Source organism: Thamnophis sirtalis, unplaced genomic scaffold, assembly GCF_051295495.1.
Source record: "Thamnophis sirtalis isolate CommonGarterSnake01/CBP01778 unplaced genomic scaffold, rThaSir2_p1.2 scaffold_9, whole genome shotgun sequence".
Lineage (NCBI taxonomy): Eukaryota > Metazoa > Chordata > Lepidosauria > Squamata > Natricidae > Thamnophis > Thamnophis sirtalis.
In genome coordinates, this window is record NW_028261389.1 from 46664452 (window position 1) to 46691825 (window position 27374).

The window sequence follows — 27374 nt, forward strand, 5'->3', positions numbered from 1 at the left end:
TTCAACTCTGCTCCTGCAGCCAAAAGGATATCCTTTGTGGGGCTGCAGGCAATTAGTCATAAATGTTTGCCGAATGCCCAAAATGTGGTCATATGACTGCAGAGGGCCCTCTCTGGTATGATGTTTTAGAAAGACCAGAAATATTTTATAGGCAGTACAGTACTTTTTTGATGCTGTTGTTAACCTTGGTCATTAAACAACAAGTTCTAAGTTGAGGATTACCTATAATACTTCCTTGTTACACCTATTGGCCACTTTACAATCTGGCAGGTTTACTGATGCAAACTACTTCCTACATTTAAGCAATATAAACCTTATTACAAATTAAATTGTTTACAATTTTATTGAGAAAAATACAAAGTATTATCCATGCAATTCTTTATTTTACATATAAAAAAAATCCAAACTGCTGTGCGCCAATGCCAATAAAATATTTAAATATTTCCATATAAAACAATGGAGGTTGAATCCAAATATTCTCTATTTCATGGAGGCCAAGAATCTGGGATCCAAACCTTATATTCATTTGTATCACTAATTTTATTTGAATTACCTAGAACAATGTAATTAAGACTGAATTTCATATCCAAGGGGATCAAGACCTTGATCCAAAAGCATGAGGGAAGACTCTCTCAACTTCTGTAAGAGCTTCTGGAGTTCCTCTTTGGAAAATATCTGCAGGATAGGAAATAAAAATGAAAACAAAATCACAATCTGAGATAAAATATCTAATCTTCTTTGCCTGGAAAGCTGGTGACCAAAGAGAAAATCATGTTTGATAAAGTATTCATTCCGCTTCTTAATTCTCTGAATTCTGTAACAACCAGCATGGTAATTACTGCATTTTTCAGAGTATAAGATGCACCGGAGTATAAGACGCACCACGTTTTGAAGAGGCAAATTTTAAAAAAAGGTTTTTGCACTTTGCAAACCTCCCAAAAACGTTTTTGTGAAAATGGGCCCATTTCCCCACCCCCCAAAAAGGGCATGAATAGCCCTTAGGAGGCTTGTAGAGTGTTCTTGGGGGGGGGGGGGGAGAACAAGCAAAAATGGCCCTTTTTTGCAAAAACAGGCCATTTTGTGTCAAACAAAAAGGACATTAGGAAGCTTATAGAGTGCTTGTGAGGGCTGCGGGTTTTTGGCTCATTTCTGCCCTCCCCAGCCCCCAGGAGCTCTCTAAAAGCCTCCTACAAGCTATGCACGGCTATTCTGATGAAGGGGCGGGGTTTCAGGAGGCAAAAAATGCTGTATTCAGTTTATAAGACGCACCCAGATTTTTAGCCTCTTTTTTGAGGGAAAAGGGTGCGTCTTATACTCCGAAAAATACAGTAAATTAATTTTCGTGGTTAGCCTACCAATATCCTAAGTATTCAAGCATTTAATTATATTTTTACATTGTATTAAAAATGGGAAAATTAGCTTATTCATACTTTTTTAATAGTTTGACTTTGGAATTTTCTATGCAGTACCAGAGACAGTGAAATTAAAGAAATGTAAACTAGAGCACTTTAGAGACAAGCAGAGCATTAAAAAACAGTCCAAAGAGTATATTACCATATAGAGTTTGTGCCTATCGGAAGCAATCAAGTCAGCAAGTCTTAAGTCTTCCTGATACTGTCCAGTGCTGTACAAGACTGTATGAAGGAGGAAGCACAACACTGGCAAGCAGAGTTTTCGTAGCATGATCATCTGATGACAACGCTCAGGATCATCTTCAGCATCCTTAATTAAAAAGTATAGATATGTACTAAGCCAAAGCCCTATATACAATCTTAACTCTCTCTACTCCAAGCTTTGAAAACCCACCACTCTCAAATAAAGAAAAAGTGAGTAAATGTTAAGTTGTGCAATTCTTCTAATTCTAACCCAAAAAACTAACCTGGCTACAAGACTATTAAATTTGGCCCTTCACTACAGTGTAAGATAGTAGAAGATAATTTCAAATCAGAGTATATGTGATCTTGCAATTTCATTTCTGTTCAAGTGTAGGCAGGCACTATTTACATGGTTAGTTTGTGTAACTGTAATTATGATTACTTAGAATTAGAAGAAGTAAGCTCTGAACACTACATAGCAGCATTCCAGTGGTAGAAAATGCAGCTATTCCATTATCTTTTATTATATTTTTATGTAGGACTAGCTTTAAATATGTATTTGATATCAACCAACCTCTCTGACATCAACCATCCATCCTCCATCGATAAACAATAAGACATTATACATTTTTTCTTTTACATCAGCTGTAAGAGCATCTAAAAGACCTTTCCAGATGCCATAATCTACCTGAAAAAAGATAAGAAAAAAAAGAGACATCACAGCACCCCCAAAAAAGTCAAAATCCTAACATACTCTCTCTCTCTATATATAAGATAGATAGCTAGATAGCTAGATAGATAGATAGATGGATAGAGGGATAGATAGATAGATAAAGTCATTCACACTTTATCCATATGGATAAGGTTTTTATGAATACGATTTATATTTCAATATATTATGAACAAGTCATTTTTTCATATATATTTACCTCATATTTCTTCTCTTTAAGTTCATGGGCAACTTTTTCTGTGAAACTTGCTTGTGGAAGCTGGCTTGGCTTCTGTGGAACTGAATTCATGTGTTTAAACCACTCATTAAAAGCTTCATGGGCTTCCTATATTGAGTTGGAAGTATATAGTTATTATCAAATGCATAAATCTAGAAATGTGTAGGTTATGCATTTATGAATTCTCCCATCTCTGTCCTTGAATATATTTAAACAAATATTTTGAACAAGCTTTGTGATGGTGAACCAATAGCATGCAGAGCTGTCGCCTGTTGCTCTTCCAGGTCCAGCACGCTGGCCAGGTGGTCTTCACATGCGTGGGAGCACTGGAAACCGGAAGAGCAGCTGCCCAGTGCGCGCCGGGAAGATGATTTTCTGGTTTCTGGCACACGCATGGTGTGGTCGCTTCCTAGGGGAGCAGAGCTGTCAGCCAGGACGGGTGGGCTGGGGCTTCCCTCCCTCCCCGCCTGAGCGAGCTTCTTGCACGGCCCCAGTACTCCAGCCTGCGGCACCAATGCACATCCGTGGTCCAGAGTGCCTGGCTGGTTCTGGCAGCCCAGAAGAGCAGCAGCAGGGCAAGGGGCAGGAGCAACCAGCTGGCCCCTGCAGCTCCTTCGCCGCCACCGAGCCAGGCCCCCAGTGTTGTTTCCATGCGTAAAGAGCTGCGCACTCCTCCGGGTCTCCTGGAGCAGCTTGCCTCCCCAACGGCTCCTCCTCCTCCAGCATCCTGGCCAGAAGCAGCAGCGCAAGAATAGCCACCGCCCCCTCACCCCACCCACTGCTCCTACCACCTGCCACCGCTGGGGTCGAGAGGGTGGCAGCAGTTCTTGTGCTGCTGCTTCTGGCCAGGATGCTGGAGGAGCCGTCAGGGCCAGCTGCTCCGGGGGGGCTGGAGGAGAGCGTAGCTCCGCACGCATGGGTCCAGCTTGCCGATGGGGGAGCGGCTGTGGGGCCCAGCTGGTCGCTCCTGTTCCTCACCCTGCAGCTGCCACCACTGCTCTTCTGGGGCGGCGGGGCAGTGCAGGAACTGAGTCCGCACGGGAGGAACATTATCTGGGACAGGGTAAAGGAACACCAGTCGGGAAGCAGTCACGTTCATTTGGTGATGGTGGGGAAGTGGTGGTGGGGATGCGCTGGCTTGTTCTCGGTGGCGGGCTAGGGGGACACTTCATTGAAATTCTTCCAGTTTCCAGCACATGTATGATGGTCTTCACGTGCGCATGAGCACCAGAAACTGGAAGATGTGACTGGCATGCTGCTCTTCTGGTTTTTGGCATATATGAGTATGCACATGCTCCCTTTTCTGCATTCGGTGCCGAAAAGGGTCACCAACACTGATCTAGCTAATTCAGAGATCCTTTGTTCCCTCTTCATTAGTTGATAAGAATACAGAGCTAAGCCTATCTAACTCAGTTCAACTTATTTTTTTAAAAAAGAACTGAAATGTTTCAATTTGGCTTAATCTGTTTCAATCTCAGAAAAAGGTTTTACTACTGTCTCTGACCTCTGGTAGCTTGTTTGTTAAAATAAACTATGTTTAAACAGTGTATATTTTTCACACCTAATATTAGAACACTGACATGTTTTTGGAATTAGGAGACAGGGTGTCCTCTTTGAAACTTTGTCACATTCTTACCAGGTATGCTCTAATACATAAATGCTCTCTAATAGCATTGTCATCTTCAGCTGGAAGTGGACTCTCCATTCCTTGTTCTTCCCATTGATTGTATATTTCAGCTATAGAGTCTTGTGGAATCTTTATAAATACTTCTGTGGCTGCTTCATGCTTCTTAGACGCTGTAAAATATTATTTAAGAACATAAGTTGCTTTCAGATTCACTATGCTTTATTTATTTATTTCAAAATCATGAATATTGCAGTACCCAAGAATTTCCTCATTATAGCATTGCTTTGCTTAAGTGCTTCAGCTCTCTGAGCAGGATCAAATATTAGCCAGTCAATCACATCAATCTTCAAGCGATCATCCTGGGGGGAAAAATCCTGTGTTAATATCTACAGTAATCAAATGTACCAAATTAGCTTTTAAGGCTAGAAAAGGGATTTGCTAAGACACTGGTTACAGTCTAGAGATTTTAATTGTGCATTATTGGAGAATCATAAGTATCTGGCATATTTAGAATTAACTACAATTTATGTTAAATTATATATTTGAGTTTTCAGCATTTTTTGAGTTTTCAAGAACAGTGTAAAGCTGTAGATTCAGGATTGCTGTTTTGAGCCATTCAAAGCATTTAAAAGCAGTACTTGCCAATGGATTGGAACACAGACATGCAAAGAATTCCAATGAATTATTATAGCAATTGCAACTTTTGCAATTATTTTTATTGACCAGAAGCTGTTGGAAGAAAAGTAAAACAAAGTGTGACAGCTTCTGCAGCTGATAAAAGTAGGCAGAATATGCTGGTTAGTATTAGAGCACATGAAGTACCACCACTCACCTCTGTTGTGCCTGTCTCAATTGCAAGATCATGGTGGAAGAACTCACTAGTATCTTTTTTGCAAATATTTTCAACCACTGTTTTTGTTATAGTTGCAATGTCCAAACCTATTTTGAAAAAAAAGAACAAGAATTATATACCAAGAGGTATTTATAACATATGTATGGATAAGAAATGGCATTAAACAGAAACACTGAAACTGACTGAGTAGTAGTTTACTATGAGGTGAAACTAAAATAACTTTAAGTGGAAATATTATCTTTATTTCATCTACCCTAGTAATTTCTTGGAGGCAAAATTCACTGTAGATCTTTTAACCAAATAGGCATTATGGCACATTAAATAACGAATATTATAAAAATCATATCCACTATTAACATTTCAAGCTACGACTAGCTGAATTGTGCATACTCTGTTTAGAAGTATTATAATCATACAGATCCACTTACAAATAGCTGCCAACCAGAGAAAGAGTTAAATGTTCCCTAAGAATATGTCCGTTTCATCACATTTTTTTCTAACCTGCTTCCTTGGCAAGCTCCAGACAGTGGTGCCGTTGTTCAGTGTCTATGACATCTTCCAAGAATGCAGCATACTGAGCAACAGCTACATCTTGAGGCAGGTGGCTGATGTAAAATGCTATGAGATCAGTGTGCTTCCCACGTATTAACCACTGGAACAGAAAACAAATGGTGTTTTGGGAGACAATATAAATATTGTTATATCCAATATAAAATATAATGGTACAACAACACAATACAGACACACACACACATATATGCATATGTATTTACACTTACTTGAAATGGAGAGTGAATAGCATTGCATCAGTATACCTGTGCCATTAAAATCTAATAATGTCTTCTTTCAACTAATTTGATATCCTCTATATGTAAAAATGGTCATAAATGTGCAATTATACAAACAGAGGTAACACATTTGCTCTTTATTAGTATTTCCATTTGTGCAAATAATAAAATAATTTACCTGAATGTAGGCCTTTAAAACATCAATTGATACTTCCTCCTATATGGGAAAACAAATGTTTTAATAAAATTGCCTAATTATTTTAAAGTATAAGGTTAACTATAATAACATGTAATTAATATTAAAACACTCTTTTTGCTACCTTTTTAATGGATTTGAAGGTACGTTTTGCAACCAGTTCTCATATTTTAAGATACATCACTGGGACAGGAATGGTAACTTTTCATGATCACATTTAACATTTAGAAAGTTGTTTCTTAGGTGTGATTCTCTAGTTCTAATTATTTTGATAATTTGTATAGTTATTAAAGCTGAATAAATAAATTCATTTACTTTGGTTTGAAGCCCCAAAGTACGGAAAAATAAAATGAGATGAGTCATGAATCGAAGCAGATGCCCAGGGAGCGTATTTCTGCCTTTGGAAAGCCATTTGTAAAATTCACCCATAAGACCTGAAAAATAAAAGCAAGAAATATAAAATAATTAGCATCACAGAACTGAAGAAGCTAAGTTTTCCCCACTAGCTCCTCTATTCCTCTGGGATATATCCCACAGTATTCTCAGACAAGTTTATCTTTGGAGAACAGAAAAATTTCCAAAAAAGCCCCCAGTAGGCTGAAGCCCTCTGTATTTTCATTTTCTCTGTGCCTTAATTAAGCAGTTAAATAAAGATGTTGGTGATTGACACTTTAAAATATGCAAACTAATTTTAATTTTAAAAAAATCTTATGGGCACCCAGGATGGCTGGATGCACCAAGTTACGTATCTTTGTTGTTAAGTTTCAAAAGGCAACAGTCACAAGTGCCCCTCTTATGTATCAACTGCATCCAACTCCCCACCCCCTCATCTATTGAAATAACTACTTTTCTTTCTTACCCATCTTTTCTGAAGAGAATAACTAACTAAATTCTTGTAAGACTACTCTATAATAGCACTATTAAACCACAGAGAACTGAGGAATGAAAAAAAGACCTAGTGCAAAACTTACCATCCACATCTCCTAGGATAACAAACTTTTGAATCATATGATAATGCTCTTGATTCTCTTCCAAAACTCTCTGAAAAACAATTTCTGTATTTATGAAGTTATAACATACAATCATATAAAATTATTTGTAATCAGGATATAGTTTAAAAGTATATGTGAACACATCCATTGCATAAATGATAATAGATAAAACAGCATGGTGTGGTCAATGCATCAGATTTTTTTAAAATTAGTGTAATCTTTTTGACTAATAAAATTGTGCTATTTCAGATTAAGACTAGGGCAATCCAATGTGTTTATTCATAGTTCAGTAAACTGTGCCATAAGTCTTTCCCCCCAAGTAAATGAATACATTATTACAACTTTATTGTGAAGCTTGCCCCTGAGAGCCCTATGGCACTTGGTTATGAGAAAATAGATATAAGAGTAGGCTATAATTTACTCCTTTAATTTTGAAAAAGCTTCAAATTTACCTTTTTGTCTGTTGCTTGAAGTTCTTCAAATACTTTTTCTAATGTCCAGCTTCAAATAATGAAGAAAAAATGGCAGTTAGCATCGCCTTCAAAATTTCATAGCAGCTATTGAACAAACAAAAAATAACTCACTTTGTTTCCAAATATTCTCTGGGGAGTTCTTCCTTCTCCTCTGTGTTCATCACAGATGAACGAATTTCCTGTTCAACAAGTGTGTCTACCATGACTCTGAAGTATGCCCAAACAGCATCTTCCCAGGTATCACATACTGGAAGAAGCTTTAAAGTCACAAAGAAAGCAAAACAAAAGCCCCAACAAATTAAAGTTTTGGAAAAAGTATAATATTAAAACAACCCAAGCTAGCCCTACTTTAGCTATGAATTACTGAAATACACAATGATAATGAATTGCAGCAAACTTTGATTTTAACATTTCTTTGCATATAAGCATGACTAGAGAGAAGCACCTGGATAAGAATTCTTACCAACTACAGTTAATAATAGTTACAATTAATTTCAAAGAAATCAACTTGTTCTTAAAGATAAGGATTCTTCTCAAAAGACAGTATTTCATACAGGTAGCCCTGTTATGACAGGTTGCTTAGTGACCATTCAAAGTTATGACAGATTCCTCAAAAGCTACTTGCGGCCTGGTTATGATGATTGCAGTAACCCACAGTCATTCGCTCTGACAACTGACTGCAAGGATGCTCCAGGACTCCTCCCCTCACCCATCCCATTCCGCTGGTTCTCTGCAGCCACTCAGTGATGCAATAGAGATCAGATGGCTGCAGTGAGCACAAATCAGCTTCAGCTTGCAAGCCACCAGCCTCTTTCCCATCCAGCAAGGAAGGGAAGATCAGGGCATTTGGAATTTGCAAGCCTTCAGTGAATAAGGGGAGATCCCACCCAAGGACTTGCAGAATTCAAGCCTGTTCCAGGGCACCCAGATGATAGAGGCACCCAGCCCGATACAGGATTAGTTTCTTACAAAAGAAGCAAACTCCCATTTTGCAACAGGTTCTATTCTCACAATACTGTCAAAAAATTTTTTTTAAGCAGACTCCATTTTTCTGTACAGTTTATGGGTGGGTGGGTGAGCAGCCTTGGGAGGCCTAGAGCAGGCAAATCTGAGCCTGTGTAGCTTCTCGGGGCCTCTCCCCTCCCACCCAAGGCACTCTGCTTTGTTAAATGACTGTCCTGTTCGTTTTTCATCAGAGCAAGGACTGGGGTCATTAAGTCATTAAGAGGTTTTGCTTAATGACTGTCATGACATGCAACTGCAATGGGCAGGCTCCATCTTGAGGACTACTTGTTGACTTCAGAAGCTACAACTATGCTATTTTTTATTTGTAGAATCTCTGGCTTGCAATTCCATTATATGCCTTAGAATGATAGCAAAGAGTTCAACACTTCCAACAGTTACTGAAAAAAACACCATGTCATACCTGTTTGAGATTCCCACTAAGTGCTGCATAGATTGCTCTCTCATACTTGTCAAACTGCTCCTAAAAATATTCAATTCAGAAATATTTTTGATGTCATTATATTTAAGAAATGTAATATATATTATTACTAAAGCATGACATTCAGACACATCTGAAGCAATCAAAACAATAAAATACCATAAGCTGTTTCTGCAGGTAAGACAGCATAAGAGGATGCATTTGTCCTGCCAAAATATGAAACCCCTAAGATTGAGGCTTGCATGAAAAAGTGAAGCAAGACCAAGTAAAGACTGAAATTCAAGGCAATATGCCTAAGTTCTATTCCATCCACTTGTCTTAGATGATTAAACAATTACTGTGCCAATGCCAATGTAGTGAATTAACATTGTATTGATATTGAAGAGAAAGGAGCTGATCACTGGTGGGATTCAAAATGTTTTACTATCGGTTCTGTGGACGTGGCTTAGTGGGAATGGCATGACTTAATGGGCGTGGCTTGGTGGGTGTGACAGGGGAAGGATACTGTAAAATCTCCATTCCCACCCCACTCCAGGGGAAGGTTACTGCAAAATCCCCATTCTCTCCCGATCAGCTGGGATTCAGGACGCAGAGAATAGATGGGGGCAGGGCCAATCTGAGGTGGTATTTACCAGTTCTCCGAACTACTCAAAATTTCCACTACCAATTCTCCAGAACTGGTCAGAATCTTCTGAATACCACCTCTGGAGCTGATGCTCAGACTGATGCTAATTAGTGAAATATTGCAATGCATTAAAGTTTCATCTAGTCATCACATTTCCCCAAAATGGAAAGAACTACCAATCTCCAAGAGAGGTTACATACTCCTATGTACTCTGCCATCACCTGCTGCTCTCCATCCTAGGAAACCAGCATGCATAATAAACCATACAATTCCTTATTAAGATTATATTTAATTTTGCAGTATTTTTTTCAGAGTTCCGGGAGCTGTATACAACTGGAGAAAAATGATTGGCAGAAGATATTCTATAGGAGGAGAGCATATAACATTTACTGTATTTTTCAGAGTATAAGATGCATCTCCCCCTCCAAAAAAAGAGGATAAAATCTGGGTGCATCTTATACAATGAATACAGCATTTTTGCCCTCCCGAAACCCCGCCCCTTCACAAAAATGGATGTGCAGAGTTTGGGAGGCCTGCAAAGTGCTTCTGGGGGCTGGGGAGGGCAAAAATAAGCGAAAAATTGACCATTCCCCCCCACCCCAGCCGCACTTTGCAGGTCTCTCAAACTCTCTGCATGCCCTGTTTTTTCACCAAAAATTAGGCACGCAGAGGGTTTGGGAGGTCTACAGAGTGCAAAAACCTTTTTTTAAATTTTACCTCTTCAAAATCTTGTTATGCCTTATACTCCAGTGCGTCTTATACTCCGAAAAATAAGGTGGTTAATAGAATGTTTAAATCCTGGGATTGGAATGTTCCAAGTACTGCAGAAGGCATGCTAAAATGCTCTTACATTCACATAATTATAAAATACATCCTGATAATATGCTTATGCTGCTACTGGCAATATTACAGTAGAAGTGAAAAGTAGATTTGTAAGTTTCTTACCTTTTCTGCAAGTCGCCAGCAACTGATTTTCCAAATGCATCTGTATGGGTTTCCTTCTACTGGCTCTAGCTCTTGTCCTATTTGTAAGAAGTAATTTTATGAAGTGGTGTAGCATGAAGCAGGGATAAGAAAGTGCGCATTCTGAAAAAGCAAGTTGTCTCCACCACAAAAAAATTCATGTCATTTCATATAAGAAAACTCTGGGACAATACAGCTTTAATAGTTCTCTAGTCAAATCATCTCAGTTTTTGCACTGAAATCTCTCTACTACTAGTTTAATAGGTAATCTTGTAGTATGATTAAATCATGGTCTATGGTTACATCCACATTCTTGGTTAAATGAGGTTAAACCACAGTAAAAGCCCACCTCTTAATGTTTATTCTTTAAAATCACAGACTTTCATTTTAGGTGCAGTAACAAACTGAGGTTTCACCAAACTGGGTTAGTGTACTTTAAATTAAATGTAAAAGGAAAGGAGGGAACTAGAAGGTATACAGCTAATTATGGATCCTGTTACTGAGATATTAAATTTGAAGCAGGCAGTTCCTGGAAATTGTGATAAATCTTTAAGAAACATTGCAAAGAAGAAATCTGGACCCTTTATATCAAATTTGGAGATAAGGCTAGATTGACTCTTATTTCTATTATAATTAGGGACTTAACTTTATATTTGTTAACTATATTTTATGAATATGTAACCTTGGATGAACTGAAATAAATACTTTTTCCTTTCAAAGTACACAGTTGTAGAAAACAGCTAAGGACAAACATGTTAAAATAAAGAAACAAAACAGTGAACCTTGTCATTCTTTGTTCTATATATGCTTATGTCATTGTTCATTTCAATACCTCCACTCATGTTAGGATCATGGTACAGTTTCCATCCTTCAAGTGTTGCAGCTCTCCAGGCCTGGCCACACCTTTTGCAGAGTCTTTGGGCCTGCCGATGACGTAAAATTATTCAATTCTACAGATAATTCTGTTGTTTTGCAAAGTGATTTCGACTATGTATCTGAATGTCATCTATTTGGCAACTTCAAATTTTGATTAATAAATGCTGTTTTACATATTGGTAAACGTAATCAGAATGTCGTATAAGCTAGGTGACAATTGATCTAGCAGATGACCCTCTAGGAGTGCGCTCTAGGGTTGTGGGCTGGCTGCTGGAAGACTCTCTGTCCGGAAGACTCTCTTACAGAGTCTTCCAGCAGCCAGCCCACAACCAGAGCGCATTCCTAGTGCACCGCTACTGGAAGACTTGGCAGCCGAATTTGGGAGTTTGGAACCAGAGAAGACGTTATGCTCGGAGCACTGCAGCGGCTGCTGCAGGGAGAGCTGGGCAACTCCCCCCTCCGGCCAGGCAGAATGCCACTCCCCAACCTAGCAGTATCCCAAAGGTGACAAGCAATGCGAGCGCCTTTTTCCCCTCTGGCTCCTGCAGCTTGGTGCCTTCAGGATACCGCTATGTCAGTGAGCGGTGCTCTGCCTGGCCAGAGGCTGGGGTTGTCCAGGGGGTTTATTTTCAGGGGTGGGCTTATATTTTTGCCCACGTGAAAAATGTGGCAAGGCTTTAGTTTCAGGACAGGTTGTATTTTCGGGGAAACATGGTAATGTTTTACCTGTAAATGACACTTTCTGCTTTAATCACAATAATACGTGTACGAACAACCACTTTAAACTCAATGTAAATTGTTCTAAACTTAACTGTAAAAAAATATGATTTCTGTAATAGAGTTGTCAAAATCTGGAATGCTCTACCTGATTCCATTGTCTCAGCTACAAATTTTTACAATTTCAGTCACAAATTGACTTCCGTGGACCTTACTTCATATTTAAGTGGTCAGTAGAGGGGGCATACATAAGTGCACTAATATGCCTATCGTCCCTGTCATTGTATTTTTATTCATTTATTCTTGTTCTTATTTTTGTTTGACAAATTCCAATAAATAAAATAAATAAATAAAAGAATCTGAGAGAGAGAGATAATTTTTGCTAAAAATCTGGTTGATCTGTACCAAAATAGAAGAGTACAGCTTCATCTTTTAAAAACTTTGGTCTGAACATTTACTCTAAAATTTTAACGGTTAACATCTATTCAATCAAAGATACAAGTCTTATTATTCAAAGTTCCGTTCAATGCATCAAGCATAGTTTAAAATGCGACAGTTTATTCCAAGTTTATGTAATTAATGACCAAAATATTATATGATTTTGCCAATTAAACGTTTCCTAGCTGCTTAAGGAATTTAATGTTATTATTTTTTATATATTTATTAATTAAATTTCTATGCCATCCATTTCCTTACAAGGTGACTCTGGGTGGCTTACAAATTAGTTAATAATATTGATAAGCAACAGAATACTTTTATTACTTCACGGATACTCTTTATGACACAAATTCACAATTCCACAGAAGAAACAATGCTGGCTCAGCAGGGCCAGATAGAACTATGATTCTATAGCTAATTGCATAACCTTGAATTTGAGCCAATTTTATATTTCTGTACGAGTTTTTAAATTTTTTATTCCACCTTTATTTTTATAAACCACTGAAAGCGAACATACCTAATACCCCGCTCCTCCCATTTCCCCCACAATAACACCCCTATGACATGGATTGGGCTGAGAAAAAGTGATTAGAGCAAAGCTATCCAGCCATCTTTCATGCCTAAGGGAGGACTAGAACTTACAGTCTCCTGATTTCCAGCCTGGTCTTTAACCATTTAACCCAACTAGCTTCCACTGGCTTACCTCATCTGTCATTCCTGCTCGAATGAGAGTAAAAAGGAACTTGAGCAATCGTGCATCATCTTCACGATCTAAATCATCAAGTGGCATTTTCTGCCTTACTGGAGCATCTGGGTCCTAAATAAAGAAATCAAACAGTCTTCTATATACAGATTTTAAGGTAAAGTAACAGTAGGCAATTCTATACAGTACTATCCTCTGGATTACTGTACAATTCTACTCTTTAAGAAATCACACAAGGTATTTAAAAACCTTTTCCTCAATTTACTTATCTATTACAGTGCCTGCTTCTCTATTCTCTAAAATTACCAATACATGTATGAAAAATTCAGTTGTATCACTACTTTGTTTTAAATAGTCTCTATCCTAAAAATGTTTTTTCCTTTAGAGATAATGCTTAGCCTCTTTCTTTTAAACTTTTAAGGTATTCAGAAAAAAGCCTGGCATATTTCTAAGGACTCTCCTCAAAAACAAATTGTGACTAATTATTCAATTAATATTTAAATACCACTAAAGATATTTGTTAATAGTGCATAAAATTCACAAAAAAATCATTTAAAGGTAACTGATTTCATATATATACCTTCAGATCCTATTGTTTCTTTATTATTAGTTGCTCCAATTAACCATTTTTTTCTAACTTAAGTCTTATTCTTTTAAATTAACTTTCTGTCCACCTTCCATTCCAGCCTACACTCAAATTTTCATTCCCTTATTATATCTGAATACTACTAATACATTTAATTATTCCTAATGTAATCTATTTGAATGTGTATTAAAACTGAAAATAAAATATTGTCTATTGTAATGGTACTTTAACAAATTGATTTTTATGTAAGAATGTTTGTTCATATTTAATTTAGAAGTTTAAGGCCAGGAATTGGTATGTTATACTTACTACTTCAGTCACTAATGGACGTAAACTCCCAGTGAATGTGTTTAACTGCCATTGTTTCAAAATGTGTAATGTATTCTCCCTAAAAAAAAAAAAAACAACATCAGTAGCACTTACTGAATTAAATATTCTAATGTTATAGTTATGTAGTGATATATTTCAATAGTTCATATCCAAACATCCAAATGAATGTCCATATGGCTTTATTACATCAACTATCACCTATCCTTAGACTTTATGTATTTATTTTCCACAATCTATTTTAATAATTTATGCAATTGAAAGTTTCCATGTACATATATTTTAAATGGCAATTGTGATAACTTTCTCCAGATATTGTTCCCACGCAGAGATTTATATTGGAGATATACAGTACAGCTCCATAAATAAAACAAGGAAACCAGTGGTGGGATTCAATTTTTTTTACTACTGGTTCTGTGGGCGGGGCATAGCTTGGTGGGCATGGCAGTGGCAATCCATTCCCTCCCCACTCCAGGTGAAGGTTACTGCAAAAACCCCATTCCCTCCCAATCAGCTGCGACTCGGCAGGAAGAGAATAGATTGGGGCGGGGCCAGTCAGAGGTGGTATTTACTGGTTCTCCTAACTACTCAAAATTTCCGCTACAAGTTCTCCAGAATTGGTCAGAACTTGCTGAATACCACCTCTGAAGGAAATAAAATGATCAAAACACCTCACCAGCAATCAACATGAGCACAGATTGACACCAAAATTAACATCAGACCAACAATTAAGATGCAAACAATACCCCAATCAAGGAACTGCCATCAAGCTAACAGTAAACAGTCCAACCAAAGAACTACCAAGTCCACCACTACCAATACTGACAGGGTAAGCCACTAGAATATAAACTGAGAACAAACCCCACTCCCTACTAGCACTGATGATGTTACTGAGTTTGGGTGATGAAATGTCTGCAAGAAAACAGCCTTTTCAGAGAGTACCAAGGACCTTTCATTTCAACCCTGAGCTACAAATATTTTCCTCTATCGATATGTAGCTCCTTTTGTTTAGAATGACAAAATATTCTTTATAAAGTAGCCTAAGTTGCTCCAGAGACACACTCACTCTCTTTTCATATACATACTAATTTCTCACTCAACCAGCTTTTATGTAAATTAGAACTGAGGTACGTGATCCTTTCAACTTTTTCTAGTGGTATTCCTTCCGAATTTATCAGTGATAAATTATTGGGTTGTTTGCTGACGACCATGATCTTGGTTTTTGAGGTGTTAAGCTTCAAGCCATATTTTTCAGATATTTCTGTGACGCTGCTAATGAGGAGCCAAAGGTCCTCATACTCACTGGCAAGCAGAACTGTATCATCAGCATATCTTAAATTGTTGATCTGAACACTGTTTACTTTTAGGCCAGCATCGATGTTTTCCAGTGCTTCATTGAAAATTGACTCAGAGTAGATATTAAACAAAAGTGGAAGCAGGATACAGCCATGTCTGATCCCTCTTCGTATTTTCAGCCTAGTCTCACATTTGCTACCTGATGCCAATATAGATTCATTATGATTTGGATGTCTTTGTCATGTAGCCCCACTTGTTTCAGGATTTGTAATACTTTGCTGTGTCTTATTTCATGAAATACTTTTTCAAAATCAATGAAGCACATGTAAACACAGTGATTAACATCTCTACAACACTGTACAAGAACTTGAATGCTGAATAGGGCATCTCGTGTACCAAGATTGTTTCTGAAACCAAATTGTGTGATACTTAAGACGCTCCTCAATTTTGCTTTATATTCTTGTGTGAATTATTCTCAGGAATATTTTCAGGGTACGACTCATTAAGCTTATTGTTCTGTATTCAGTACACTTCTATGCTCGGTATACTTCCTCTTATATTGGCAAATAAAATCAACTTATAGGATCCTCTTAGATCTATATCCTCATATAACATATAGTTCATATGGTATGGATAGATGGAAGACTACTTGTCTCCAATTGTTTCTGCCTTTCCAGTATCTTCCAGCAGAGTGAGTGTACTCCAGGTCCCCTTCATTAAATGTTACAGTTTTGTGGAACTTAAGAAACATTCCTACACTGCTGCAACCCTCACCTTGTGAAACAGCATCCTCCCAAAGATAAGAATGGGGCACTTTCTCTTGGGTTCCAGACGGGTTTGAACTAAAAGTAAAAGCAAGCTCCTTGTAGCTGCTTTTTCTGTAGCAAAAACCCAAACAAGGGAATTTTGATGTATCTCAATAGTGTGAGATATAACACATTTTAATATTTCATGAACCTTTATCAGTTTGTGTTATGGCCCAGCAGGAGCCGTTGGAGCTGCCATCAGACTCCAATAGCGAGGGGCCCTATGAGTCGGCTCTGGAGGATGTGGAGGACTCTGGACAGGGTTCTGACTCCGAGCAGGGTGCAGAGAGGCTGGTTGGCCACCCGGAGGCGCCTGAGCCTTGGACCAGTGGGGAGGAGACAAGGGAGAGTGATCTGGACGCCAGTAGTGTGTTGTTCCTGGATGCAGGGCACCGAAGAGCTAATAGGCGCCAGGAACAGTTGCACAGTTACAGGAGGTAATTGCACTCAGCTGGTGGTCATTCGGCTCCTCTCCAGACTATAAAAGGATTGCTTGTGCACACACCCTTTTTGCAGAAGTCAACGCAGGAACTAATGTTGGAGAACATTATTGTGAGCTTGGCAGGCTGGATTGCTGCCACGGCTTATCTGTGCTGGATTGCTGTCCAAGCTTGTCTGTGCCGGTTTGCTGCCAAGGACCTGTCTGTCTGTGAATAAATTGAGTAAAGTATCTTCGGCTCGGAGTGTGCTTTGGTGTGGAACGAGGGTGGTCAGAACAGTTTGATATATAGTGTTTTAATATGTGTTATAAATTAATATCCAATATATCATGGAAACTAGAGGTTATCACAACATTTGGCACAGAGTATATGGATTTTAAATGCTTGTAATATATGGATTATAAATGCTCGTGAATGCTCAATAGTAGATCAATAACTTACCAGTATACAGACTTTGCATAAAATTCAATATTCTCAGAAAAGTCTCCAATTTCATCCTTTGCAATGCTCTCTAACCAGTCTACCACCAACTGAAAAGTTAAAAAGAATTACAAAAATAGGATGAGTAATTTATCTCCCACTACATTCCCACTATTGGATAGTTTTTTTTAAAAAAAAGCCAATTCTAACTCAAAAGTAAATTTCATTAGTTTTTTTCCTGAAATATGAAAGGACAGCAGCCTATCTCAGATTACTTCCTCACATTCATCCATCCATTTCAATCCACATTTATGTTTGGGTTTGCCACCAATGTGCCTGGGTTTGTCAATGGTCATGGGGTGATAGGAAATGCAATGCTGCTCTTTTCCCTTTGCTGCTTTGATGATACTGACTGTATAAAAACATGACATTTCTCTGAATAAATTATAAGTATTAAGGGCAGAATTGTACAGTGATTTTGTTGCTATCTACCAGTCCCAGGAAACAGCACTGAGAGAATTTCTGTTTTTTGTCATACCTGGCTTTGTCGCACCAATGAGTCTCTCTGGAATAGATTGTTCACAATAGTCTTTTCACTGGCATTTATAAGCTATGGAAAAATAAGTCCATTTTCAAATGACTGAAACACTATTCATATAATATTTTAATATCTTCCATGTTCATTAAGTAGAATCCATCTATTAGAACAATGGCTCTCTACAACAACTCTACTATTCTTATAGCATCTTCCAAATCTCCTTGTGGAGATTAAATCATGAAGTGCAAGAGCCAAGTGAAAGTTCTGTTTCAGAAACAGAAGTACACAGTAGTGCTGAAAGCTACCATTTGCACTTTTTGGCTTTTTAAGGCAACATCTGAAAAAATGTATAGCTGTTTTAATTATTTACTTCCATAGTTTTTCCTAGTTGTATTAGATATTTTAAAGAGAGCGATATTTGCCTAAACAATTATATACTTTAGATTTGTTTTGCAAAACAAAATGAGTTTGACAAAACTTACTGCAAGATCAAACATAGTTTCATCTTCCATAGCAGACTGTATTCTGTCCCTAGGTTCAAAAGACAAAGAAAATAATCATATATGATGGACAAACATGAAAATATGTTTACTAATATACAGTATATAGGGATTTTAGAGACGATGGTAACAGAGTGACAGCTCTTTTATGTGCTCTTGACTTTTTATTTATTTGTTTTATCTAGTTTTAATCATGTAGTCTTAGTCCTTTTTTGGTTTCATTAAACACACACCTCTTACTACAAATTAAAACATTAACAGTCGTGAAATCTAGGTGCAGTTTTTATGATAACTTTGCAATTCTATTTCTGACTCGTACAGAGTGTTGCAGAAATTACATGTATCTTCCATTTTTCCACATGGTCTTGCTTTTGATGCCTTACTAGTAGTTGTGCTATGTGTTCCACAGAGGGCTTAAAACAGTATTGTTGAAACCTCCAAGAAGTTTATTTAATATTTTCTTTCATGTTTTTCAAATTACCGTATTTTTCTGAGTATAAGACACACCAATATTTTGAAGAGGCAAATTAAAAAAAAGTTTTTGCACTCTGCAGACCTCCCAAAACCAGCCTGTTATTCGTAAAAATGCTCCTCGCTTTTAAAAAAATGATATGAATAGCCTTTAGGAAGCTTGTAGAGTGCTCCTGGGGAGTACCCCCCCCCCAAGAGCAAAAAACGGCCTGTTTTTCATCAAAAAAAGGGCACGCATAGCTTTTAGGAGGCTTATAGAGTGCTCCTGGGGGGGATGGGCCGTTTTTTGCTCATTTCTGCCCTCCCCAGCCCCCAGGAGCACTCTGAAAGCCTCCTAAAGGCTATGCACGGCCATTTTGGTGAAGGAGGTGGGATTTCGGGAGGCAAAAAATGCTGTATTCAGTGTATAAGACGCACCCAGATTTTCAGCCTCTTTTTTGAGGGAAAAAGGTGTGTCTTATATTCTGAAAAATACAGTTATGTGATACAAAATCTTATTCCTCTGCTACATTCTGCATTGAATTATCTATTATTCAATCACAAGATAAATAAATACACTTTAGACTGAAAACATAGTGGAACTTCCTAAGTAATAAATGCAATAGGACTACAGATAGGATTGCACTGCAAATGTATGAATAACATAATTTCTTGAACAACATTCTTTCTGAGAGTGAAGAAAAGTTTCTTATAAATTTTTTGTTTACTTCGTATAAGAAACATTTATTTTTTATTCAAATATGGACTGTAACACAAGAAGGTAATACGTTGAGGAAAGAGTTGAGTGGCTTTTATAGAGTTACCTGTAAATTGATGACAAGAGTCTCCATGTTACCATTTCTTGTTTTAAAAGCCATAAAATACTAGCAGTTTTGGAAAATTTCTGTTGTCCAGGAGTTGCTCGATACACGATTTTTTGAAGAATGTTTAGCTGATGTTTGAAAAACAATGAAGAGCCACTTTATTTTGTTTTGTTTTATTCATTATAATTTAATTCATTGTGTAGCATAAAATAACAATTTATTGTTTACTATGTTTTACATCTTCAGTGAGTATATTCTTAGATGGTAGAATGGAAAGAACAGTTTTCAGGCTTGCAGGATAGATTTTAGAAGAAAGTTCCTTGCTTACACAGAATAGTACAAACAAGCTCGGACTATAATTGGGTTTTGATTCTGTAGGAGTGTATTGGCCAAAGGGACTGACTATGCTATTCTAATCTATGGCAAACTCTTGGATTGTAAAAAGTGTAACTGAAAGTCCCAAGAACTGGATATTTCCTCATTTTTGTTTTGCAACATAAACCCCTAAGAAAAAAGAGTGAGCAAGCAAGCTACCTTTCAAAATAAGTTTACAATAAAACATCTAATAGAAAAAGTAGAGGCAAAGGGGAAGAACATACTGTAGATAATAAAGTTGAAATGATGGTGACTAACTCTTATTTTAAACCACATATTTCAAATAACCAGTTCTACCTTTTATCCAGTGACAACTAGCAAAGCAGCTGTTGTGATTACCTACAAAGAGTCCTTCCATGTCCTACAACATTTGATGAAGGACAAACTTACTATTCAAGCTTATTCTAAATAAAATAATTTGATTAAGCAAGAAATAATTGAATAACATAATAGAATGCTATATACCTGATTACTGCAAGTATCTTCATACTCATCTATAAGTTCAAAAACAGTATTTGAACTGTGCTTTAGCAGGGAATGGAGAAAGTCAGGATACATGCTCCGCGCAGCTAAAATCACAGAAAAAATGTATTTATGAGTATGATTTGTTTTATGCAATCATTTCTTGCTATGATTTACATTTAGACTCCTAGTCATAATATAGATCGTCCTCAACTTATGACAATTGATAGAAATAGAAATCGATTCGGAAACAGAACTAGTTAAAGACTGTATGATAAATGTTGAAGAACCAACAATGTTGGATACATGGGAAAAGATTTGGGTGAGAAATGTAAAATTTACACAAGCCCAAAACTTGAGAGAAAATTTTTATAAGATGTTTTATAGATGGCATTTAGATCCTAAAAAAATGGCTTCTATGTATCTGAACTTACAACCTAAATGCTGGAGATGTGATTGTGTGGACGCTACATATTTTTATATATGGTGGACTTGCAAAAAGGTTAAAGCATTTTGGATAAAAATATGGTGGATTATGGAAAATGTTCTTAAAAAAAGGATAAAGTTTACCCCTCAGTTATTTTTGTTAGGTATAATTACTGATTGTACAGTTGTAGAGATTAACCTGATTTTGCATTTAATAACCGCAGCAAGACTGCTGGTGGCACAATACTGGAAGAAGGAAGATTTGCCTACTATTCAAGAATGGACATTGAAAGTAACAAACCTAGCCAAGATGGCCAAAATATCTGCATATCTTAAGGACCATTCAAACGAGAGATACAAACTGGAGTGGAAAAGATGGATTGACTATACTCAAAACAAATATGGGACTAAGAAATTCTAGATAGTTTATGATTAGAGATTAGGAATTATAAATTATCTAGAGTTAGTTTAGCAAGGAGGAGCTAGAGCTCAATGGAAATACGTTATTAACTATCCTTTTTTGGTTTTTTTTTAAACTGCAACTTAGATTCTCTTTGTTAAAGATTTATATCCTGTATTGGTTCTGGGAAGTCGGGGGGAGGGGGAAGGTTGGGGGGTGGGGGGGATGGGAACCAAACATTTGTAAAAGTTTGTTTTTTCAAAAATGCTCAATAAAAAAGAAAACTTATGACAATTGAGATTGGAATTTCATTAGTTAAGTGAAGCAATCATTAAGGAAGATGCTCATGTGACCGCTTTGCTCAATGACTGTAATCCATAGATGGGTTCCCTACAGTATGGTATAGTTTGGCTGAATAGGCAGTAACTCCGGCAGATACGTGACCGTACTGGTTCTATCCTTGGCAGCGCCATCTTGATTTTTTGTTCTGCACATGCGCAGAACAATCTTCATTGAAAAAATGTATTTTTTCCTTATAATGTGTGCATGCGGAGACTGTTTGAAGTGCAAATGCACAAGTGCTCGTGCGCAAAAATTTTCAGGTGCTGAACTGGTAGTAATGGTGGCAGGAACCCACCCCTGCTTTAATCCCAACTCTCCCAGTTGTAGTCATTAAGTACAAAGGGGCAGTAGGAGAGGGGGGAGGCCCTGAGGTCATCCTGTGGAAACGTCATGGGCCAGGAGGCCTCGACTGGCTAGGGACCACTGGCATGCAGAAACCTGTCACAGGCTGGGAGGGTAGGGCCCTTTCTCTACTTGGGTCTACTTATTTTACTTTTTTCTATAACTGCTGAAAAAGGCTTTCTAGACTTCAAAACAATCATCTTTGCAAGATTTCACCTTTGCTGACCAGAAACATTCCCACTTCGCTAGCAAAGGCAATCATTCTGAAGGTTAGAAAGACTCTTTACTGGCCAGAAGCCTAGCAAAGGTTTCCTTTCTCTTCCAATAAATTGGTGCCCTATTGTTATTACCCAAGAAAATTCATGAAGAAAAGCTTGTTCAGTTCTCTTCTGTTCACTGTACATTAAGCAACTCACAAAATATGTATTTTATCTGCTTTTTTCATAGGCTCATTAGTCAATATTGGTAAAGTATTATTCAAATAAAACAGGAAGATATTCATCTTACCAGCTTCCCCTGGGTCATCCTCATTCAAGAGGACAGCACTCTTTGTGACATCCTCTGCTGCACTATAATCTAAGTTTGTGAACATGACTGAATGTGGAGGTGTAACTGCAGCTGTCCAGTCACTGTCATCTAACTAAGACACAAAGCATTTTATCAGTATCAAGGCAGATTTGTTTTCTAACTGCAGTCTACTTTTAAGATACACTGATAATAGTACACCATAATCCCAATTATAAATTTGAGAAATGTGACGTAGCCATTAGCTTTCAAAGAAATGATTTTTAGCAGAGCGTTAAAATATATTTTATTTAAACTCAGAACAACCTAAATAACCATTATAAGGTTAAAATTTCATCCTTATTATGCATGCATTAAAATGTAATCTAAAAATTCCTTTTATTAGCTACAAAAACTTTATTTCAACAAAGATAAATGTTCCATTATTTTTAAAGGAGTTATATATCAAGACAAGGTTTTATGATAAAAAAAAAATCAATCAATTCATGAAAGATAATACACCTCCAAAATACTAAAGAGAGAATACCAACTCTCTTCCCATCAAGTTAAAGACTGGCATAATTTTGCAGCTTTCAAAATGACAGAAGGAAATAAATTGATGCCTTTATTAATTTACTTATTCAATTTTTATGGCCTCCACTTCAAAACGAGCTATGGCTGGTGACCAATCAAAATTTAAACCAAATACAAACAGAATATAAAAATAATATATTAGCAAATGAAAAAAATCACAACCATGTATTAATATAACCAGGAAACAGGGCATTTCACACACAAAATCCTAGGCCTGGACACATAGCCAGTCTTCAAGGCCTTTTGAAAGCCAACAGAGTCAGGACCAGTGATAAGACAGGTACTTGGCAGAGAAGGCACGTCTCCTGGTCCTGCTAGGTGACATTCTTTGGCTGACAGGACCCTGAACATGTGTATCCTGCCAGACCAAATTGGATGGTTAGAAACAACTGGGAGAAGATGGTATCTCAGGTAACCCAGTTCTAAACCATGAAGGCCTTTAAAGATGATGTAACCAGCATCTTGAATTTCAGCCAGAAACACATTGGCAACCAATGCATGAAGCAGTGGTCTTACATATATGACGTATAACTGACACCATTTACTGCTGTGCAGCTTTGTTCTAGACCAGTTAAAGCTTCTGGATGCTCTTTAAGGGCAACCCCATGTATAGTTTATTGCAGGAATACAGATGGGCGAAGTCACAAGGCATGAATGACTGTGAGCAGATGCTTTCGTTTAATAGTAATATACTTACTAGCAGTAACTAGAGCCATCCTATCTGGGCTGCAGAAATTCAGACAACCAGGTGACAACAGCAAAGAGTACTGATGACCTGGATTTTGTAGTTAATACAGAATAGCCATGGGAATAAACTATAGCAACCAATTATATTCTTCTATGTCATAACCCCCTAATGGAGAAGGGCGGGGCTTTCTTGAATATTTTCAGCCTCTCTAAATCCCAAATACTGCAGCATAATTCATAAAACCCATAGTTACTACAGTGGTAATTGTTTTTTCTTTAATTACCCACCAAATAACTCATTCATAAAAACCACAAAATATTATTACCCTGCTATATCTTACATTGATGAAGAGTTAAGATCCAACAAGTTCTTACAAAGTTTTTCATATTAACTTATTAACAAAGTTTTCATATTAAAGACACATTGGAAAGGAGAAACCGTCCAATGTTGCCAGGGCTCAATGTACACTTTAGCCAGAAAGCATGGCATATCGTTTGGAGAAAAGAATGTGGTAAATGTCCTACTTGGATGAAATAAAAAACAGGTGTCACAAACTGATTGATTTTGAGGTGGAAGGACACAGTGCACAACTTATTGCAGTTCCCATTTGTATTTTTTTTTTCCTCTTAGAACCATACACTAGCAATATTTCCAAAACAGTTTACAGGAAGAAAATTAAAAGAAAGACTCACACTGTGCTACTTTATGCATATCTCCATGAACATGTTAAAAGTTGGATGAATTTCTGAGATTATTATTTTGTGATAATAGCGGGTTATCACAAAATATAAGTAGGAATTCAACTATCTTATGCATCTGTCTGTCGATTTCTGTTTAGTATGTTCTTACCACAGACAAATTACCAAGGTGCCCAGGAATCGTCACAAAGTAAGGTGATTTCCTCTCTGTGCCTAGGTTGGTAGATATATTTGACTGCTTTGTGGTACTTCGGGTCCGTGGAGTAACTGGAAAAAAATGTTTTTGATTTTTTTTCTGAAAAACAGATACTCTTGTGTTTAAAATTTTTAATTTTATTTTGAAAAAAAAAAAGAATTCTGGGTGACAAGTAGAATACAGGAAATATAAAGGACTATTTTATTAAAGGAATTTTACTGTATGTTATCTGTAATTTTTAATATTTATAAGAAGACATTAAATAAAAAGAATCTTACCAGATTGAGAAAACAGCCCTGGAGTCCTGGGAATTGCTAATCCTTTTGTTGACATGCCACTTAAACTGTCATCTAGGGCAGCCAAAACTAAGAAAAGAAGTTAAGCTAAGAAAATGTATATCAGATTTTGCCTCATTGTATAGAAAGTTCTTCTATCAAAATTTGATGAGCTGACCCTCAGGTCCTGCAAATGCAATTTTTTTTCTAGTTGGTTAGTTACTGACAACCAAACTAGTTGAGGCTATGCACAAAATTTATTTTTTAAATAAAAACCTTGTCTTATTTCATTAACTGGGAAGTGGAATAACCTAATCATTAATGGCAGAGAAAAATCAAATTCAAGTGTTCACATTTTACACAATGCCACAATCAAGAAAGCCACATTAGTGCAGTAAAACAACAGGCATTCTGTTGTTTTTTTCATTACAAATTGTGGGTGGTAGTTTGTGTATTAGATTAAAACAGCAAGAAATGTTTGCCATCTAGTTCATTTTAAAATACATTCCAAACAAGAAGAAACACTGATTTTTTTTTTAAGATTGAAACCAAGTGGAAAGTTGCACCTATTTTTATTACGAGTGTATTTTTTTCGTTTTCAAGAAAGACACTATTTTTGCAGCACACAAAAATAACGGGCATCTTCCAAATTACATCATTTATGGGATACAAGTTATATATTAACTACAATAATAAAGGATACTCGAAACTTTTTTTTGAGTACTTTGCTTTTGAACTGGCTGAATCATTTCTTGTGAAGACATATTCTGAAAACCATCCCTGAAAAGATAAGAATGAAAATTATTTTGAACTTGGCTCCATATTTTGTCTTCACAGACATAGGATGGATAGCTTTGCCTCCTTTTGACTGGAAAAAAAATATTTGGGAAATTTAGATTTAATTGTATTCCTCAGCAAATCTTCCCTTCTTTATTCACACAAGCAAGTTTTCATGATCAATCACATGTCTATGTGAAGATTTATGCAGACAGTGAGGGGCAAGAGCCCATACACGCATATGTATACGTGTGTGCGTGCATGTCCGCGCGCACACCCACACATACACACTCCCTTCAGGGCTATAATTTTGAATTGGAAAATGGTGAAAAAAAGCACAATCATCATCAATTCGATGAAATAACCCCTGAATAGGTCTTAATCAATACAGTAAAATGAATATAATCACTGTGGAATGACATTTTTCTTATTAAAATATGAATTGTTCTTAGAACCCTGCCAAAGAGCAAACAGCATGATCTAACAAAAGTTAAATTCCACAGAAGGCACTTCAACAAGACAAAAGCCTCCCTTCTGACCAGTTATCAAAGAGCAAAGCATCTAAGGCAAGTGGTCTCAACTTGGCAACTTTAAGACCTGTGGACTTCAACTCCCAGAGTTTCTCAGCCAGCAAAGCTGGCTGAGAAACTCTGGAAGTTGAAGTCCACAAGTCTTAAAGTTGCCAAGGTTGGAGACCACTGATCTAAGGAATAGCTTCAATGATGCAGAAGGAGGTCCAGCACTTTTAGTGCCTATGCCATATATATAGTTTTGGGGTGAGGGGAAGACTTCAATTTCCCGTTTTTTATAAAACCTGGTGCTAAATATATCACCCGACCCATTAAAAATATGCCATTAATTGGGAATAAAAATTAGCTCCAGCCACTTTGAGTTTAATATAAAAAGGTGAAACCTTTTTACAATGGGCTTTAAATAATAAAAAACCCATTAATAACAACAATAAATCTGCTACCGTGCCTCTATTGTGCAAAATCAGCGTGGAATAAATCCATGCGATAATAAATAAACCCGTCCATTGTTGAGGAGCCCACAGAAGCCTCCATTATCTGCCTAGGGCCAAAAATAGCTCACCGGTCCATTTGGACATTTGAGGCCAGTCCAACTCCCAGTCGTTTCTTGAGAGTTCCCGCTTCCGGAAATTAGGTAAGGGAGACCGGAAGTGGAGCAAAGGGGTGGAGTTGGAGCTGCGAGACGACGATGTCTTTGGTCCTGGACTAACCGTCTGGTGAAAAGCCCGTTGATGTTTTTTTTTCTAACGTTAGAATGCTAATGTACTTCCGGTTTGCAGAAAATCTATCAATCCGTTAACTGCCTTGAAAAAGGCACGTTCATGGAGTTCCTGTCCTCAGATCAACAAGGAGGGCGCCCTCTACCGCATTGGAGGATTAGATCCTCATCGATGTATAGAGAGAGACCTGCTTGTTTCCCGTTGCTGCGATAAGAGATCATTTGACGCCCGCTAGATTTGAACTTCTTTGGTGAAACAGCATTGGGAGATAAACAAGGGTTATCTCTGGGCTCTATGTGCAGATAGAGTCTTGGTTATTTTTGGAAATTTTACTGTGGATAAAATTTTTACTGTGGATAAAATCCACTGGGAGAAAAGATTTTATCTGCAGTAGTCTGCATTAAATATTCTGCCTTTATTACTTTTATAAATAACTCAAGACTGCGAACAAAGCTAATATTCTAAATCCCCATTTCCCCACAACTACAACCCGGTGAGGTGGGATGGGCTGAAAGAGCGAGTGACTGGACCAAAGTCACCCAGCAGGCTTTCAAACCTAAAGTGAGACTCGGTTTTCCGGTTTCTAGCCTGGTATCTTAATCACTAACCAAACTGGCTTTTT

At 37.3% G+C, this 27374-nt stretch overlaps 1 protein-coding gene across 2 annotated transcripts; it reads right to left on the reverse strand.

The window, feature by feature from the left end:
- Positions 1-363: 363 nt before the first annotated feature.
- On the reverse strand, positions 364-26774 carry NUP107 (nucleoporin 107). 2 transcript variants are annotated; one of them, XM_087723461.1, is made up of 28 exons: positions 26596-26774; positions 25430-25506; positions 24730-24816; positions 24407-24522; positions 22279-22411; positions 20265-20368; positions 19425-19552; positions 18133-18181; positions 17651-17722; positions 17134-17222; positions 14133-14211; positions 13238-13351; positions 11336-11426; positions 10486-10562; positions 8898-8957; positions 7583-7728; positions 7451-7499; positions 6978-7047; positions 6322-6440; positions 5989-6027; positions 5524-5674; positions 5002-5108; positions 4426-4528; positions 4179-4339; positions 2525-2650; positions 2170-2283; positions 1555-1722; positions 364-675 (listed from the first exon to the last, which is right to left on the reverse strand). In XM_087723461.1, exons 1-28 carry the CDS (start codon positions 26601-26603, stop codon positions 568-570), a joined length of 2745 nt encoding a protein of 914 aa, XP_087579587.1. In that variant the 5' UTR covers positions 26604-26774; the 3' UTR covers positions 364-567. The 2 variants fall into 2 exon arrangements, with proteins under 2 accessions (XP_087579587.1, XP_087579589.1); XM_087723463.1 differs by lacking the exons at positions 24730-24816; positions 25430-25506; positions 26596-26774 and having other exon boundaries at positions 22279-22407; positions 24407-24508.
- Positions 26775-27374: the final 600 nt, after the last annotated feature.

Excerpts from the sequence above, each read along its gene's own strand:
- NUP107 (XM_087723461.1), bottom strand. Across the intron at positions 7,500-7,582 it reads AGAGAATATTTGGAAACAAA|CTGGACATTAGAAAAAGTAT; the intron begins GTGAGTTATTTT and ends CATTATTTGAAG. Across the intron at positions 5,109-5,523 it reads GGAGCTTGCCAAGGAAGCAG|GTTTGGACATTGCAACTATA; the intron begins GTTAGAAAAAAA and ends TTTTCAAAATAG.